At 42.3% G+C, this 17,681-nt stretch overlaps 3 protein-coding genes across 5 annotated transcripts in view; all 3 read left to right on the plus strand.

The window, feature by feature from the left end:
- The window catches only part of LOC121719545, a 29,455-nt gene extending 24,860 nt beyond the window's left edge, over nucleotides 1–4,595 (plus strand). The window contains exons 7-13 of one of the 3 annotated variants that reach the window (XM_042105277.1): nucleotides 1,786–2,026; nucleotides 2,512–2,592; nucleotides 2,759–2,845; nucleotides 3,012–3,125; nucleotides 3,553–3,645; nucleotides 3,784–3,833; nucleotides 3,969–4,595. In XM_042105277.1, coding sequence (XP_041961211.1) covers nucleotides 1,786–2,026; nucleotides 2,512–2,592; nucleotides 2,759–2,845; nucleotides 3,012–3,125; nucleotides 3,553–3,645; nucleotides 3,784–3,833; nucleotides 3,969–4,274 — 972 coding nt within the window. In that variant the 3' untranslated portion in view covers nucleotides 4,275–4,595. Of the gene's footprint in view, nucleotides 1–1,785; nucleotides 2,027–2,511; nucleotides 2,593–2,737; nucleotides 2,846–3,011; nucleotides 3,126–3,552; nucleotides 3,646–3,783; nucleotides 3,834–3,968 lie in introns of all 3 variants that reach the window. The other 2 variants (XM_042105278.1, XM_042105279.1) reach the window with 2 other exon arrangements.
- A 910-nt stretch (nucleotides 4,596–5,505) lies between these two features.
- LOC121718486 (CMRF35-like molecule 6) lies at nucleotides 5,506–11,740 on the plus strand. Its single transcript, XM_042103498.1, has 5 exons — nucleotides 5,506–5,545; nucleotides 6,106–6,399; nucleotides 7,571–7,651; nucleotides 9,808–9,921; nucleotides 11,730–11,740. Exons 1-5 carry the CDS (start codon nucleotides 5,506–5,508, stop codon nucleotides 11,738–11,740), a joined length of 540 nt encoding a protein of 179 aa, XP_041959432.1.
- A 990-nt stretch (nucleotides 11,741–12,730) lies between these two features.
- On the plus strand, nucleotides 12,731–17,296 carry LOC121718487 (CMRF35-like molecule 8). Its single transcript, XM_042103499.1, has 7 exons — nucleotides 12,731–12,792; nucleotides 14,025–14,202; nucleotides 14,409–14,480; nucleotides 14,913–15,032; nucleotides 16,012–16,116; nucleotides 16,247–16,296; nucleotides 16,659–17,296. The coding sequence occupies exons 1-7, from the start codon at nucleotides 12,731–12,733 to the stop codon at nucleotides 16,984–16,986; spliced, it is 915 nt and encodes a 304-aa protein (XP_041959433.1). The 3' UTR covers nucleotides 16,987–17,296.
- The last annotated feature ends 385 nt before the right edge of the window (nucleotides 17,297–17,681 follow it).

Raw genomic sequence — 17,681 nt, forward strand, 5'->3', positions numbered from 1 at the left:
TTGAATAGCGCGGTGCCTCCACTGTAAAAATACTACACTTACCGTATAGCTCGTGTATAGTGTATTCCTACAGAATTTAAATAACCAATGTGAAAATAATAATCAGACTAGTGAATGTAGTTAAATGAATTGCCAATACACCCTGGATATAAAGAAATATAATAATTAAATATTTATTTGATAATAGCCACGTCGTGGACGTGACAACCCAAAAGCTAACAAATGTCAGGGAGCGAACAATTCACTCAAGGGTAAAGTTACGATAAAACCGAACGTTAAGGAATGGTAATGTTAAAGATTAACATATAATGCTATGTTAGCTTAAGCTAAACAGACACCAGTGTGGAAAGAAACAAACAGTCAGCGATACATTACAAACAACATACCATATAATCACATTAATATAGTATTGACCCCATACTTATTAAAATAAAGATAGCCCCAACCCCCCTTTTCGCTGGCCGTTGGAGCTCGGTGGTGCACAAGTGGCAGCTCTATGAGCTGCAGGCAGGACAGCAACCGCTGAACGGCCCTCCAACTTGCCGGTGATCCAAACGAGAACGAGGGAACGTGTGTGTGTGTGTCAGTGTAAGTGCAGTTGACGTTACTCACGACCGATCACTCAGAACCGGGAGATTCCGCTCAGTCCTGACTCAGAGGAATCGGAGGCAACTATGTCCCAGCTAGCCGAGGATGCGACTCCGGTGGAGGATATTTCTGCAGTCAGCCTGCAGTGCACACCTCAACAGCAGCAGCGGGTAGTTGGCGGTTGGCACTCCGGTGGGCTCAGCACCGGAGGCAAAACGCAGTCGTCCTTAGGAGGTCTGGCTCCGGTGGGCCCAGCACCGAAGCACAAATCGAGTCCGTCTCCGAAGGAGAATGCAACAGGAGCTAGCTAGCAGGTCAGCTACCCAGGTCAGGATAGCTTCAGCTACAATAGCACTCATAGATATATGAATAGCACTGAACAAATAGCTAGCTAGACAAATAATAGCAGACCGGTAACTTAAAAGAGAAGGGGTAAGCAAGTACAATGCGCTGATGTTACGGAGTAAGTGGGCCTATGAACTTGTCCAATGGTCTCCACAAACTACAGGCAGCAAAGTATCCTCTCTCTCTCCAGTGCAAACCTGGACCGTGACTGACGAGCCTTCTCCTCTCTGAGGAGATGGAACCTTCACATTCCCCGCGATTTCGCGGGCATAAACAAATAACAAATAATCATTGGCTGCTTAAACAATTCAAATAAAAGCAAAACAAACAAAGACATTTGATTGGTGCACATGTATAGAATGTTGTAAATCACAGAAGCAAGTAAATTACAAAGCATTCTGGTACATGGAGTAAATTCATACAGTAACAAAAGGGTAGTACAAGGTTACTAAGCATACTGAAAAACGTCAATTTTGCAGGTGCTTACATTTGTTTTAGTCCTATTTTGACATCACTTCATCTCCTTTTTCCTCATTGATTTTTGCTCGTTTTACTAAAACTAAAAAGCTTTTACAAGAAAAATAAGTACAAGAAAAATTGTCAAAAATGCATTTCACTTGTACCTGAAGAGGCGTTCTCTTGACAATCCCAGCCTTCAGTTCTCTGGACAAAGCTGTGTGCAAACTGCAGGCCTGTCTGAATTCTACATCAGGTAACAGGATGTAAACTCAACACTGTGTTGTGGTGTTTAACACCTGCAGCCCAATTTCCGCCAACTCAGAGTGAAACTCTGCTTCCTAAGAACAAGCATACGAGTGACCAGACAGACATAGAGACAGCGACCACACACACACACACACACACACACATACGCACACACACACATCAGCAAAAGAGAGACAGAGACGGAGATTAAATGCGCGGAAAAGCAAGAGTGACCATGGAGGAGAAGCCAAGCGAGTGAACGGCAGAAAGGTTCAGAATGGGCCATTGTGTTGGGAGTGGAGGATTTCAGACACTGAGAACAGTAGCTGGCACAATAGGATTTCCAAAATGAGGACCACCAACGTGCTTACCAGCATCTACTTCATGGGTAAGATTCTTAGTTTAGTTTAGCTGTCTGACATCATCAACACTAGAGCTGGAGTATATGACCCTGGTAACTTTGTGGTTAGCAATGAATTAGGTGGTCCTTTAATTAAGTTCAAATTCAATATTCAGATGAGAATTGATTTATAATTGTTCATGTCTGTGCATGTGTTCTGTTTCGTGGTTGTTTGTAGTGTGGTGATATAAACCTAGTGAGGCTCACAGTAGGTATGTCACATAAAACAAAATAAAAATGTAAGTAATGCCACTGGATATTTGTCTGGTGAATTTGTAACACTTCGTTTTGGGTTGTATTAGGAGCCCATTATATTCACATGGAGAATAAATATACAGTTGATTTGTTTGTGTTTTAAATGCTCTGTTTCTTGAATGTGTCAACCCCCCACCCACCCATTTCCTCTTCCTCTATGTCTCTCTCACTCTCTCTCTCTCTCTCTCTCTGTCTCTGTCACACACACACGGTCTCAGGTCTTCACACCACTAAACCTGTGCCTGTCATTCCAAACGTCACCACTGGGGGCAACACAGCCACTCGTCTCAATACTCCAGGTACCCCCGCCCCCATCCCCTTCTCATCTCATCGATTCCCTTCTCTGTGTGTCTGCTTTAAATGATCTGGGCACGTGGATCCTAATTTCAACCCCCACCCACCCATCCATTTCCTCTTCCTCTATGTCTCTCTCACTCTCTCTCTCTCTGTCTCTCACACACACAGTCTCAGGTCTTCACACCACTAAACCTGTGCCTGTCATTCCAAACGTCACCACTGGGGGCAACACAGCCACTCGTCTCAATACTCCAGGTACCCCCGCCCCCATCCCCTTCTCATCTCATCGATTCCCTTCTCTGTGTGTCTGCTTTAAATGATCTGGGCACGTGGATCCTAATTTGGTACAGGTGCCAAAGCGCCCCCTATACATGCGTATTATTTTAATGTTCAATTTCAAAAACTATGTTTTGTGTTTCAGTAATTAAAGCAACTACTTTGCCACTGTCTGAGGTCACAGCATCAACATCAGATACAGCATCTAGGTCCAATACCATCACAAACATTCAGTCTGATTCCACATCAGCTACAATAGGTGAAGGGATGATCATTTTGTGTGTATGTGTGTGTGTGTTTGTGCTACTACATTGTGGTACAAAAGAACAATCAATTCCTCCTGTATCTGAATCTCTCTCTCTTACCTTCTCTCCAACTCTCACTCTCTCCTTTACTAATTCATTAACAAAGCAACCAACATCAGAGCATCTATCTACTGAGTAGATTAAAAAGTCAATAGACTATTATGTTTTTGTGTCTACATGGCTTTGAAAAAAGGCACAATCCTTTGCAATGGTGAACAGCTGCTGATATTTAAGCTCCACAATTGAGCACAGCATTGCATTCCATGTTCCAGAAGCAATGTATTTGGCTCATTCTGAGATGTTTGAGATTATAGTATAAAACTAGAATAAAATCAAGGACTTCTCCTTTAACCTATATAAGTTAATAATGTCCCCTTTCAGGTAACATGGTGGTCATTGTGACAGGTTTGGTTGTGGGGGTATTGGCTCTTTCACTGGCGGCCCTCATTTGTAAGGAAAGAAACATGAGTAAAGGTAAATTGTCTGTTTGTCTGTGTGTATGTGGTTGTCCTTATCAACATATGTTTAGCAATACTTTTTAAGAATTATTCATTTCTTCTTTTCTTTCCATAATCCACTATTGGAACAAGTTAAGGAATGCCTGTCTTTCAGACCCACTTAATCTTTCAACCCCCAGAGCTACTACTGTACCCTTTAAAGAGGTATGTGAATGGCATGATGGGACATGTATTATTTCATAATAGTCTCTGTGAGTAGCCTAGTATGTTTCTAACTTATTTCTTGTCAAAGACTACATGCCAGTAAATGTGGATAACGGTCATCTGGTTGACGTTTAGGAAGCTGCCAATGGTGATGATCTAGAAGACCCCAACACCACCGAGTTGAGTCCACTCTACCAGAACCTGAACCCCAACACCATCCAACCTGATGCAGATTACCAGAGCATGAACCCCAACACCACCCAACCTGATGCAGTCTACCAGAGCCTGAACCCCAACACCACCCAACCTGATGCAGTTTACCAGAACATGAACCCCAAAACTATCCAACTTGATGCAGTTTACCAGAGCCTGAACCCCAACACCATCCAACCTGATGCAGATTGCCAGAGCCTGAACTCCAACATCACCCAACCTGATTGAGTTCAATTTATTATGTATAGTGACATTAATAAGTTCTTAAAGGTTCAATAAGTGACTCTCAATCATGTCATGTCCATTGATATAACTCGTCCATTCATGAGTTCCCCCAAAGACTGGCCTTTTCACTCTCACTTGCTGGTACAGTACAGTGTACAAAGGGGGAGCCACAAACAGGCACACACACACACATGTACACATGCAATACGGAGCCTCCTTCTACTGGTTAAACGTGTTATTAATTTTATTTATTATGTTCAAATGCAATGGCCATTGTTAACTGGACAAAGGATACTACTAAATAAAAATGCTTCATCATACCTATTTGTGATCTACTGTATCAATTGTTTAAAGTGTTTACAGTTCATATATAGGTAGGCAGCACACACACACACACACACACACACACATGAAAAATCGCAAGATACCGGACCTGCTAACATGGGCAAAGGGGGCAGATTTTTTGTAGGCGAACTTCAGAGGTCTATGTGTGTTCATGTGCCTGCAATGTCCAGTAGGTGGACCCACTCCTGCTTGTGATTGGCTGCAATGTCCAGTAGGTGGACCCACTCCTGCTTGTGATTGGCTGCAATGTCCAGTAGGAGGACCCACTCCTGCTTGTGATTGGCTGCAATGATATAACTGGCAGACATCACATTCTACCCATCTCTTCCACTTTACCTCAGAAACAGGTCAATGTGGGATGTTAAAAATAGAGCCCAGTTTACACCTCGCCTCCACACCCCCATCTGACAAAGACTGAAACTCACAACACAAAAGACACTCAGGCTGAAGACAAAGAGACAAGGGACATCTGACAGCGTCGTAGCAGACAGACATACAAAAGATAAAGAGAGACTGAGAGAGGGATAGAGAGAGAGAGATGGAGAGAGAGAGAGAGGTTGAGGACAACAAACAAAATGGAGGCACTGGTCTAGAGAAAGAAAGAAATTGAAAACAAATACATAGATTGAAAGAGAGCGGGGAAGAGAGAGTCTGAGGCAGTGGTGTCAGAGTTAGTTTTTTGGTTGGACCAGAGTGGGTTAAGAAAGAGTGATATAGTTTAATGAAAACAGACTCAGGAAAGGACCCAGGGAATGTCGTTTCAGCCAGATAAAACACCAATGTAGGCTATGAATGTTCTCAAAGTTCAATAGGTGTAGAGAACTAAAATAAACAGTGTGACTGACTGCTGTGGATATGATCAGTGAAGAACAACACTACTCTTTTTGAAATGAATACTTCCATCAAACTCATACTTCTTCACTTTCATGGTAAGTGCATCTTTTTTATGACGGTAGAGTACCTATGCAATTTGTCTCAGAACCACGAGAGAGCAATGCTCAGATCAATGCTCCCACACACTACACAATAGTTTTAGTTTATGTAAGAGACACTTTGCTCATTGAGTGTGTTTAAGTTAACTGTTCTAAGTGGCGGGGTCAGCCCTATGTACCCACAGCTCAACGGTCCCACAGCCCTATGTTCCCACATTTCTATGGTTAGGGTTAGGGCTAGGGTTTGAGTTGGGTTTGGGATTAGGGTTAGGGTTAGGCCTGAAGTGTGGGTGGGTGGGTTAGGGTTAGGACTAGGGTTGTGGTTGGGTTTGGGATTAGGGTTAGGGTTAGGCCTGAAGTGTGGGTGGGAGGGTTAGGGTTAGGATTAGGACTGAGGTGTGGGTGGGTGGGTTAGGGTTAGGTGGGTTAGGGTTAGGCCTGAGGTGTGGGTGGGTGGGTTATGGTTAGGGAACATAGGGCTGTGGGAACATAGGCATGCTCCCCTTTGTGCCAATTGTGTTTGGTCTCTTTCCTATCTCCATCTGTGTCTCTGTCAGTGTTGAGCTGTGTTAGGCATAAAGTGATCCAGGTAAGAGGATATGAGGGAGGAGATGCTGTCCTTGACTGTCCATCCAAGAAGGGCTACGAGTCCTCCCCAAAGTACCTGCGAAGAGTGAAGAATGAACAGGAAAACCCTGTAGAAGTCATCCACTCCGACGGTATTGCAGAATGGACCCATCGAGGGAGGGTATCTCTGCTGGACATGAAGGACAAAGACATCTTTACTGTGACTATCCATAATCTGACCCTGGAGGATTCTAATATGTATTGGTGTGGAGTTGACGTGACATGTGAAACGTGTTACATAATGTCGATTCTAGAAGTAGGTATGTTAACATAACTGACTGGATTGCTGTTTGGAACGTATTAGTATGGGCAACGAGATTAACATTTGATGTAGTTTGTTGTACATGTTTTAATTGTGTATTCAGTGTTATATTGTGTGTATATATTTATTAGGATACACTTTCTTATGCATTGTAGCACTGGATGGTTGAATGGATATTGGATTATTTTATTTACTGTCTGTTTGGCATTGAGCATAGCTACATAGCCTATGAACCCATTTGGTCAACACATTTTCTTGAGTTAAATCTTTGGTCAATGTAAAAGCTTAGTGGTCAATCTTATGCTGAGGTTAGGGTAGCCAACTGATACATAGTTAAGCAGTACATATGTTGTGAGCAACTGTGACCTACTGGTTAAGGAATCACACTTATGACCAAAAGGTGGTTGGTTCATTCCCTGACTGCACAGTTCAACACAACAGGGATTACACAGACAAACTGTGCAAAGCTTAGATTAGATGTGTCTCTTACATTTCCAAGACGGAAGTAGGAGAAAACAACTTTAAAGTCAAAACAGTAAAGCCCTTTGAGTTGTTTGTTTTCTCCATCTATTATATTACTCTCTCTCTCTCTCATTCCGTCTCCATCAGCAGTGAATTGTGAAAGTGATTGTAATGGAAGCGTCGCAGTGAGAGGATATGAAGGTGGTGATGCTGTCATCAACTGTCCATTTCATGAGCGTTATGAATCCATCCCAAAGTACTTACTGAAAGGAGACTATATAGACGGTGCTGAAGTTATTCGCTCTGATGGATCTTCTAACTGGATCCACAGAGGGAGAATATCTATGCAAGACATAAAGGACAGAAACACCTTCACTGTGACCATCCATAACCTGATAGCAAAGGACACTGGAACCTACTGGTGCGGAGTAGCAGGAAAGGACTATGATCTGTACGGCAGAACAGTGAGCCTTGAAGTAGGCACGTAAGCTAAATGAAACATGATATCAATTTTACAAAATGTATATTGAATGATTGGTGGATGTACTAAATGAGACTTGATTGGTATTCATCACTGAAACTGGTAAAATTAAAAGTAGCCTAGTTGGCTGTAAATGTGTCTTGTTGTATGTTGTTGTTTCTCTTATATATCTTGTATCTCATGTTCACAGTTATCCAAGGTACTACACCCACACTTGTCATTCCTGAATACACCACAGGAGGCAGCACAGCCACCAACAAAAACACATCAGGTACCCTCATCCATAGATATTAGAAAGCTAGATACTGCAGTGTCCGTCGAGTTCTATTAGGTGGCATCGTAAACGCGGCCGCCATATTGCTGGGGGTAACATGTTTACTGTCTATGGCAACACTTGCCGGCAATCAGATACACCTGTCTGCTTTCCAGTCAGAGTCCATTTATTGTTGCCCCCACCAAGATGGCAGCGCTATTTACATACGTTCTGGAGCCCAATGCGTTATCTAGCTTTCAAATATCTATGCCCCCTTCTCTGTCTGCTGTTTATGTTATATGTTTAGGTTAAATCAATCAGAAATGATCTTATAGAGCAACAGACTGACTTTGGCCCTGATATAGACTGGCCCTCAAATAGACTGTCTAGCCTAGCCTAGCATAATTCACTGAAAGTGGGTTGATCCTGTTAGCCTATACCTGCCTTTTAGCTACAGGCTAGCTATAAGCTAACTGAAACAACCCACTTTCAGTGAATTATGCTAAGATGGGTTCATGGATTCAAACTATTATTGGACATACAGACAATGGTATGTAACATCTTATCTAACTCCAAGGTAGGCAGCAAATTATTGAGGGGCAGCCATGGCCTACTGGTTAGGGCTTCAGGCTTGTAACCGAAGGTTTGCCGGTTTGATCCCTGATCACTAGGAAAAATGTCGGCAGGGGAAGTAGTTGAGCACTGCTCTCCTATGCCCACATCCACAGCTGAAGTACCCTTGAGCAAGGCACCTAACCTCTCAGTGCTCCCTGAGCGCCGCTGTAGCAAGGCAGCTCACTGCTCTGGGGTTGTGTGTGCTTCACCTCACTGTGTGCTCTTTGTGTTCACTAATTCACGGATGGGATAAATGCAGAGACCAAATTCTTTGTATACGGAAGTAGATAGATAGATAGATAGATACTTTATTGATCCCCAAGGGGAAATTCAAGGGTCTCAGTAGTGTACAGACATCACACACAACATGCACTTACAGCAGAAATGGTAAACACAAGTATAAGTATAAACATATAACTAAAATCCACTGTACAATAAAGACAGTAGAATATAAGACAGATACGAAAACTAACAAAACTAAATACTAAATACACTATATAAATTCAATTTAAAAAGTCCAATGTGCTTGAGGGTGATCAAGCATAAGACGCTTGTAGTGACAGGGCCAGGACTGGTGAGGTGCTAAAGGGAGTGAGTGTCATGGTGAAGGTGCAACAAGTAGTCCAACCATAGTCCTTTAGTTATGTGTGCATGGCAAGGTGCTCAAGAGAGTGAGTGTCATGGTGAAGGTGCAAAAAGTAGTCCAACATTAGTCCTTTAGTTATGTGTGCATGGCAAGGTGCTCAAGAGAGTGAGTGTCATGGTGAAGGTGCAAAAAGTAGTCCAACATTAGTCCTTTAGTTATGTGTGCATGGCAAGGTGCTCAAGAGAGTGAGTGTCATGGTGAAGGTGCAAAAAGTAGTCCAGCATTAGTCCAACAGTGCAAGAGTAAGGTCTAGAGACCAGCATAAATAATACAAACAAATAGGAGAGTAAAGTATAATGTAAACAAGGTAATATAAAAAACTATGTCAGTGCAAGAACAGGTTGAGGTAATAGGGTTATAGCCATTCATTCATTCAGTATTGTAGCAGAAGCCTGACCGCAGCCATTGATCATGTGTGCTAATATAGCATGAAAAACAGTGTAGCAGTAAAACAGTAGTGAAAACATTAGGCTGTGGACATTAGTAAAACAGTAGTAAAGCAGTAGTGGGCAGTCAGTACTCAAACATGGAGAGGGTGGAGAGGTAGACAGACTAAGCAGAGAAGTCTATCTCTCCTCTTCCCTTTAGTGAGGCATTGAACAGTTCAATGGCCCTGGGGACAAATGACTTCCTCAGCCTTTCAGTTGTGCATGGCAGTGAGCGAAGTCTCCAGCTGATCAAGCTCTTTTGCTTTTTAATAGTGCTGTAGAGTGGATGACATTCATTGTCCAAGATGTTGATCAGTTTGTTCAGGGTCCTTTTGTCAGATATTGAAGTATACATGGCCTAGAAACCTCTTCTATATATCTGCATTATATATCTATATATCATCTGCATTTTATATTCCCATTTAATTTACATAATTTACAATGATGTGTTGCATTGAGTGTTGTGTCGTGTTGTGTGAATCCAGGTGTGTTTATAAGTGCAAGTGTGGCAGCAGCTGCAGTGTCAATACTCATGATCATACTGGTCACTGGTGTACTCTACATGCAGAGGAGACAGAGGAGAGAGAGACCAACAGAGGGTAAGCGAAACACACACACACACACACACACAAACGCACACACATGCACATATGCACGCATGCACACACGCACACACATGCACACAAACATGAACAAATGACATATATCATGTTCTAGTTTTCTCTACCACTTTCCCTGACAGATAACATACTGTATGTGCCTGCTCAATATCCAAAGTGAATGGATAAAACAAGCAGGTCTTCTTGTGTGTGTATATGTGTTTTCTCTGTATTTGTGATCGTGTACTGAGCTACTGCAACAGCAGCGTGGTCAGAAATACCCTGTGGTTTTGAGTGAAGCTTCCTGCAGGCTGCAGCCTCGGCCAGTCCTATGTAGTCCTCTCAGCTACCACCCCTCTCATACCTTATTATCTGTGTCTGTAGGCACACATACACACACACACACACACACACTCACACAAACTCCATCAATTTGTGACATACTCCATTGCCAATGTGTGAAACACTCCAAGTCTTTTATGTCTCTCTCACACTTTGGGTTGATCAAGTAAACAAGTGTTTTGTTCTGTCTTGATAAGCAGCTCCAAGACATCTGACCTCAGATAGAGCAGAGGGAGGACACTCAAGGAAGGTAAGTGAATGGCATTGTGGGAAATGAAGTCAATTGCAAATGTTATTCCTGGTACTCTTTCCTAAAATATAACATAACTGTAAATATGCCAATTAGGAGACTGCTGACTTTGAAGACCCCAACACCACCCAACCTGATGCAGATTACCAGAGCCTGAACCACAACCCCACCCAACCTGATGCAGTTTACCAGAGCCTGAACCCCAACACCATCCAACCTGATGCAGTCTACCAGAGCCTGAACCCCAACACCACCCAACCTGATGCAGTTTACCAGAGCCTGAACCACAACCCAACCCAACCTGATGCAGTTTACCAGAGCCTGAACCCCAAAACCATCCAACCTGATGCAGTTTATCAGAGCCTGAACCCCAACACCACCCAACCTGATGCAGTTTACCAGAGCCTGAACCCCAACACCACCCATTACCAGAGCCTGAACCCCAACACCACCCAACCTGATGCAGTTTACCAGAGCCTGTTCTTCAACACATCAGAGACTGCAGTCATGCACTAGACAGTAGTAGCTAATAGAATGTGGTGTTTTTATGAAAAGTTATTCTTCAGTTTGTGAAAACATTCTGAGGTTGGCGTGGTGAAACAGCAGGGGTAATTTGAGCTAAAAAGGAGCCTCCATATAAGGACATGCATGGTCTGGAACTGGTCATCCAAAGCATTTGGTTAGTGGGGTCAGAGGGAAATTCAAGTGATAAGGAAGTCATTATATCCCTATGAACAAAAACGCCTCCAGTAGGTCTTCTTGTAATATGATGATATGTGTTGAATTTTTTTAAATAACTACACATAAATAAACTAATGTATTTATAGCAGTTTGCCTTTTGTAGTTTATCAGACCTGAACCCCAAAATCACCCAGGCTGATGCAGTGTATTGTTTATCAGACCTGAACCCCAATCCTGCTGCACGGGAGACACGACCTCTGTTCTTGTCTCGTAATCAAGCATGATATAACTGTATTCCATTTGTTCATATTCATGTGTTTGTATGACATGTACTGTAGTCAATTAAATAATCAAATGACTACATTGTTATGAAAATGAACATATTTTTCCCCACTAAATCTTAAGGGACACTTAACTTATGCCTATATCAAGATCATCGACCATAAGTTATCATAAACAATATATATAATTCTTAAAGGGTCATGAAGTAAAGACATGAGATAACTGTGACCATAGCGCTGTTTCTTTGTTACAGTACAAGCTTGAAGCATCACAATACAAAGGTTATTTTGTGTGTGTGTGTGTGTGTGTGTGTGTGTGTGTGAGCTGCTGCAGGGTGGTAAATTTCCTCTGAAGTACCATGTGGTTTATTTTCACTGAAGCTTCCTGCTATCATCTGAACAATGTAGCCTTGGCCAAGCCTGAGCCACAGACACGCACACATGCACACACACACACACACACACACACACACATGCACACACATGCACACACACACACACACGCACACACACACACACACACACACACACACACACACACACACACACATGCACACATGCACACACAGACACACTGCTTGGCTGTAATTGCTAACTACTATCATGCTCTAGTCTTCTCTACTACTTTCCCTGAAAGATAACATATTATGTGCCTGCTCATTATTCAAATGTAATAAGATAAAACAAGCAGGTCTTCTTGTGTGTATGTTGTGGTATTTGTTTGTGTGTATGTGTGATTGTGTACTGAGCTACTGCAACAGCAGCATGGTCAGAAATACCCTGTGGTTTTGAGTGAAGCTTCCTGCAGGCTGCAGCCAAGACCAGTCCTATGTAGTCCTCTCAGCTACCACCCCCCCCCCCCCCCCCATACTACCTTATTATCTGTGTGTGTAGGCTGTGGGTCAACAAAATGAATCAGCTGAGAAGCTTGAATAAATGCATTAAGATCAACATGTCACAGCAATGTTTATCCCATTTGTATTGAGTTGTATTGCTTGGTTTGTAAGTGTTGCTATTGTCTGTTGACGCCCATTAAATGTGAATTTGATAAGCCTTCTACACATAGTATCTTTATTTGGCAGTGGCTTTTGCACATGAGCATCAGATGAGAGCTAGAGAGACCTTTGCCTTCATAAAGGTCATCATGGGCCAGTGAAAATACCCGCCCTCTACCCATCCCCACATCCCCTTCTGACACAGAGTGAAACATGACACCTCGGACAACCCTCAGACTCAATAAGCAGTGTGATAGCAGATGATAGATAGTGTGTTACTGAGGGCACAGAAGAGAGGAAGAGGGAGATTATTGGACCAGATGTAGGTTAGAGGTCAAATGCTAAAAGTTGCAAAGAAAATACATGTCTGGCAGACAGACAGAGAAAGAGAGAGAGAGAGAGAGAGAGAGAGAAAAGTGCGAAGTGAGATTCAGGAACATACGTATACGCATATGTCAGCTGTAGTGTTGTAGTGACGAGTAGAGAGAAACTGAGAAAGAGAAAAAATGAACCAGAGACACGTGAACATCTGACTCTCAGTACAGCTGAAGCGATCAGGGATAAAGTTTCAACAAGATGTGCTCTCCCCGGCTCAGATGAGACTGAGGGACACAGACAACACTGTTATCTTGAAATCCGGAGATAATGTTCAACTTCAAAAATCAGGATTAAAAAAGACTGTAAAGTGGCAAATTAAGGGTGAGCTGCTTTTACTGAATACTGACGTACTGATCTTCCTGATTTTATCAATTTGATATCTTAATGTGATGCCATTTTGTGAATATGTTTTCAGGAGGAACTATAAGGAAATTGGGAGCATTGAATATTTATCTTCAATAAATTAAGATTATTATTATTTTTTGTCATGTTTTGCGCATTAGTGAAGAGATTATGAATGCCCCTTCAGACAGCTATGGACAGAGTCATTGAAGAAGCTGTTATAAAATGAAGACTGGCATGACACTCACTCTCTTCCCTCTGACCAGTCTTTATAGTTTTTTTACTGCAAATGATTTTCTTTTTTATTTGTGTGTGTATGTGTGTGTGTGTGTGTGTGTGTGTGTGTGTGTGTGTGTGAGTGTGTGAGTGAGTGAGTGTATGTGAGTGAGTGAGTGATTGTGTGTGTGTGTGTGCGAGAGAGTGAGTGAGTGAGTGAGTGTATACACAAGAAGCAAATACTGCAAATGTGTCTATAATTGCTGAATAATGAAAAAACAATTACGGACCAATAGCCACCGACTGCTCTAACACTTTGTGTTTCTCATGTTCTTCCTCCTCCACCCCTCCCTCTTTTCCCTCTCCGTTTCTCTCTCTCCATTTCTCTCTCTCCCCTTCTCTCTCTCCGTTTCTCTCTCTCCATTTCTCTCTCTCCGTTTCTCTCTCATTCTGTCTGTCTGTCAGTGTTGAGCTGTGTGACTTGCAAAGATATCACAGTGAGAGGCTATGAGGGAGGAGATGCTGTCATCAACTGTTCAGTTGGGGTGTTTACCTCGTCCCCAAAATATCTACTGAAAGGGGATTATAATGAAATCTTTCAGTTGGATGGGAATAAAGAGTGGACCCACAGAGAGAGAGAGTATCTCTGAAGTACAAGAACAACAACAACTTCTTCAGTGTGACCATCCATAAACTGACTTTAAAGGATGCTGGGACCTACTGGTGTGGAGTTGACACGAGGGGACCAGATTTATATTACACCAAAGTGAACCTTGAAGTAGGTATGTCATATACAAATTCAATACATCTCAATGAATGTCAGTTTGGTGAATGTTAAAGGCTTAAGTCTGGGCTGGTATCACCATGCTATTCACAATTATAGTAGATAGAATATCATGTTTTTCATGCTTCTGTCGTAAATGCATATATATATATGGAATATTCAGTTCTTTTCTCTGTCGTAAATGCTTTATTTGTATGGTCAATGATATGTTCTTGTGTCATCTGATCATGTTCCTGTTGGTCCCAAAGTCACCACTTAGGGCACCACAGCCATTGCTAGCAGCATTTCAGGTATCCCAACTCCCCAATTGCAACCCCCAACATATTCCCTCTATTTGAGTATGAAATTGCTCAGAGGACACTCTAGCTGACCTTACAAAAATATGTTTGCTTTACTCATGATCAGTCATGAATATTACATTGGGTTGTGAATCACTTACATACTATTATTTACAATAACCAGAATAACCAGACAATAACAATAACCAGACAATAACCAGAAAAGCTTACTGTTATGTTTTAGGCTATTTAATTTGTGACTTATGGAGCAAGCATACTGTATATTTCTTTTTTCATGTCTTTTGAGATTGTAGTATCAGTATCAGATTAAACTATGTGAAAACTGGACAAGCTGCAGTGTATGTGGTCATATTCACTTCCCTATTCTTAGACACATGTGGTTTAATTTGAATCCTTTTTATCAAATGTGTCTTCTTGTCCCAGTGGCTACCCGTGTTGCAACTTCCACACAGCCATCTGAGAACACAGCAAGGGAACCAGAATCGACATCTGAGTCCGATCATGCCACACACATTCAGTCTGATCCCACATCAGGTGCATCAGGTGAGGGGATGATCGTCATTATCAATGTCATCAGTTGGTACATAACAGTACATTTACATTTACATGTATTCATTCAGCAGACACATTTATACATCTCAATGCTCAATACATGTTAATTATATTACAAGGGCCACTGTCCCCAGAGCAACTCGGGGTTAAGTGGCCATTTTTGGATACTGCATTCTAACAGTAAAAAAAAGCATAATATAAACAATACGCAAGCACAGAATACACAATATTGGTAACATGTATGGTCTGCATAAATACATATAACACCTAAATAGGGATGCATAGTAGGCCTATGATACAAAGGAATTATTAATTGGTAAAAAGGATAAAGTTCATGTGCACAGCCTTCCAGGTGCTGGTGAGGTGCAGTCGTCAATAGATTCAAAGGAAAGTGACACACTGGTGGAATTTCTTTGCTGGTTTATTGTGCGGTGATCCTTCACATTCCTTTGAATTATTCATTGGTATTTGGATTCACACACCAATTAATAAGTGGCATAGTGCCGATGCACAGTATTTATACAGTAGTTGATCCCCATAATTGGGACTGTTGTGCTGTGGTCATACTGTACCAGTGGTAATGTAGTAGGTACACAGTTTGTAACCTATGTTGTCTCTGTAATGAGTATCAGTATTTCATTGTTCAGGGGATCTTGTGTTGCAGGTCATGGTCAAGGTCATAGTATTGATGCATGTATCAGCTGTGTAATGTATCACCTCTCTAAAGTGTAAATCTTACATAGTAGTGTCCAGGTGGTCTTGTGTACGTCGGTGCTGGTCTGGCTGTGGTGGTGTTTGTGTAGTAATGATGTGTTGTTGTGTTGTCCAGGTGGTCTTATGTACATCGGTGCTGGTCTGGCTGTGGTGGTGTTTGTGTAGTAAGGATGTGTTGTCCAGGGGGTCTTGTGTACATCGGTGCTGGGCTGTGGTGGTGTTTGTGTAGTAATGATGTGTTGTTGATATTGTCCAGGTGGTCTTGTGTACATCGGTGCTGGTCTGGCTGTGGTGGTGTTTATGTTGGTCCTCAGCCTCTTCATGCTCTACAAACAGAAGACCAGAAGCAGGAAGGCATCAGGTGAGAGATGTCCTTCATAACCCACATACCCATGAACTCATTCTCATCATCAGCTTGTAACACACTCACTCACTCCCATTCTCCTTCCATCACTCATCTCTAATTGTTTGTGTCTTTTTGTGTCACACAGCCCTCCCTGTTGGACAAAAACCTAACCACAGCTCAGGAAATACCCAACAGGTGAAATATCTCTGTGTGTGTGTGTGTGTGTGTGTGTGTGTGTGTGTGTGTGTGTGTGTGTGCGTGTGTGTGTGTGTGTGCGCGCGCGTGTGTGACAGGGCATGAAGGTGACAGTGTTATGTTGTCATGACAGGCTCTTCTTAAAATGATGCTCCTCTCTTACCCAACAGGTGATATGTCTGTGTGTGTGTGTGTGTGTGTGTGTGTGAGAGAGAGAGAGAGTGTGTGTCTGTGTGTGTGTGTGTGTGTTTGTGTGTGTGTGTGAGGAATATCAAGTTACCTGACAGTGTCTTGTCATGACTTCTGACACATTGATGTCAGGCTCATATTACATAATGCTCCTTTCTTCCTTGTGTCTCCAGTGTCCACTATGCTGAGGTCACAATCAGCCCCGGTAACCACACCTCCAGACACGCCCCTTTCAGCACAGATCCTTCAGCCATCTATTCCAACGTCTCGTCACCGCCCAATCAGAATCCAGACTCAGTAGACTACTCCACAGTTCGCTTTGACCGAAGCGAGGAGTCTCTCCAGTACGCCACTGTGAGATTCACTGACCCACCAGCAGGGGGAGACAAACAGGGAAGTACCTCAAGAGATGAAAGAGATGATGCTGTGATATACTCGACAATTAATCAAGATAGTCAAAGTGCAAAGTCTTGGATTAACGTTTTTGAAAATTGGGTATGACTTTAAAGAGCTTTGTGGAGTTTTTATTTATGTAAAACATTTCAAATTGACCTAGAGATAACATAATGTGGAGAAGCAACCATTTTGACATAATGTCAAGGTCTGAGCTTTGTGTTGCCCAGATATCCACTAAAGCTTGCATGCAACAAGCATCAGTGTGGCTCTCTCTTCACATCTCTTTATTCTGTGTAGTGTAAGTCAATAGGAGAGTGCCACCTTTGCCATCTGCCACACACATGTCTACCAATATTGTTCTAATACAGTTATTTTATATTGTGTTATTGGCTCAAAATAAAGATATTATATTTTGGATGGAGTGTAGTATTTGTTTTTTTTTAAATAATTTCTACATATTCTTTACATGTAGGCTACAACACACACGTTGTCCTTTGTCTTTGTCCTCTGTTTCTGCTTTCTTCCCCGGCACCTCACTGAAGGAAGGTGAGTGAATGGCATTGTGGGAAATGAAGTCAATTGCAAATATTATTCCTGGTACTCTTTCCTAAAAGATAACATATGTGCAAATAACGAAATGTGCAAATTAGGAGACTGCTTACTTTGAAGACCCAAACACCACCCAACCTGATGCAGTTTACCAGAGCCTGAACCCCAACACCACCCAACCTGATGCAGTTTACCAGAGCCTGAACCCCAACACCACCCAACCTGATGCAGTTTATCAGAGCCTGTTCTTC

This window comes from Alosa sapidissima, chromosome 9, assembly GCF_018492685.1.
Source record: "Alosa sapidissima isolate fAloSap1 chromosome 9, fAloSap1.pri, whole genome shotgun sequence".
Lineage (NCBI taxonomy): Eukaryota > Metazoa > Chordata > Actinopteri > Clupeiformes > Clupeidae > Alosa > Alosa sapidissima.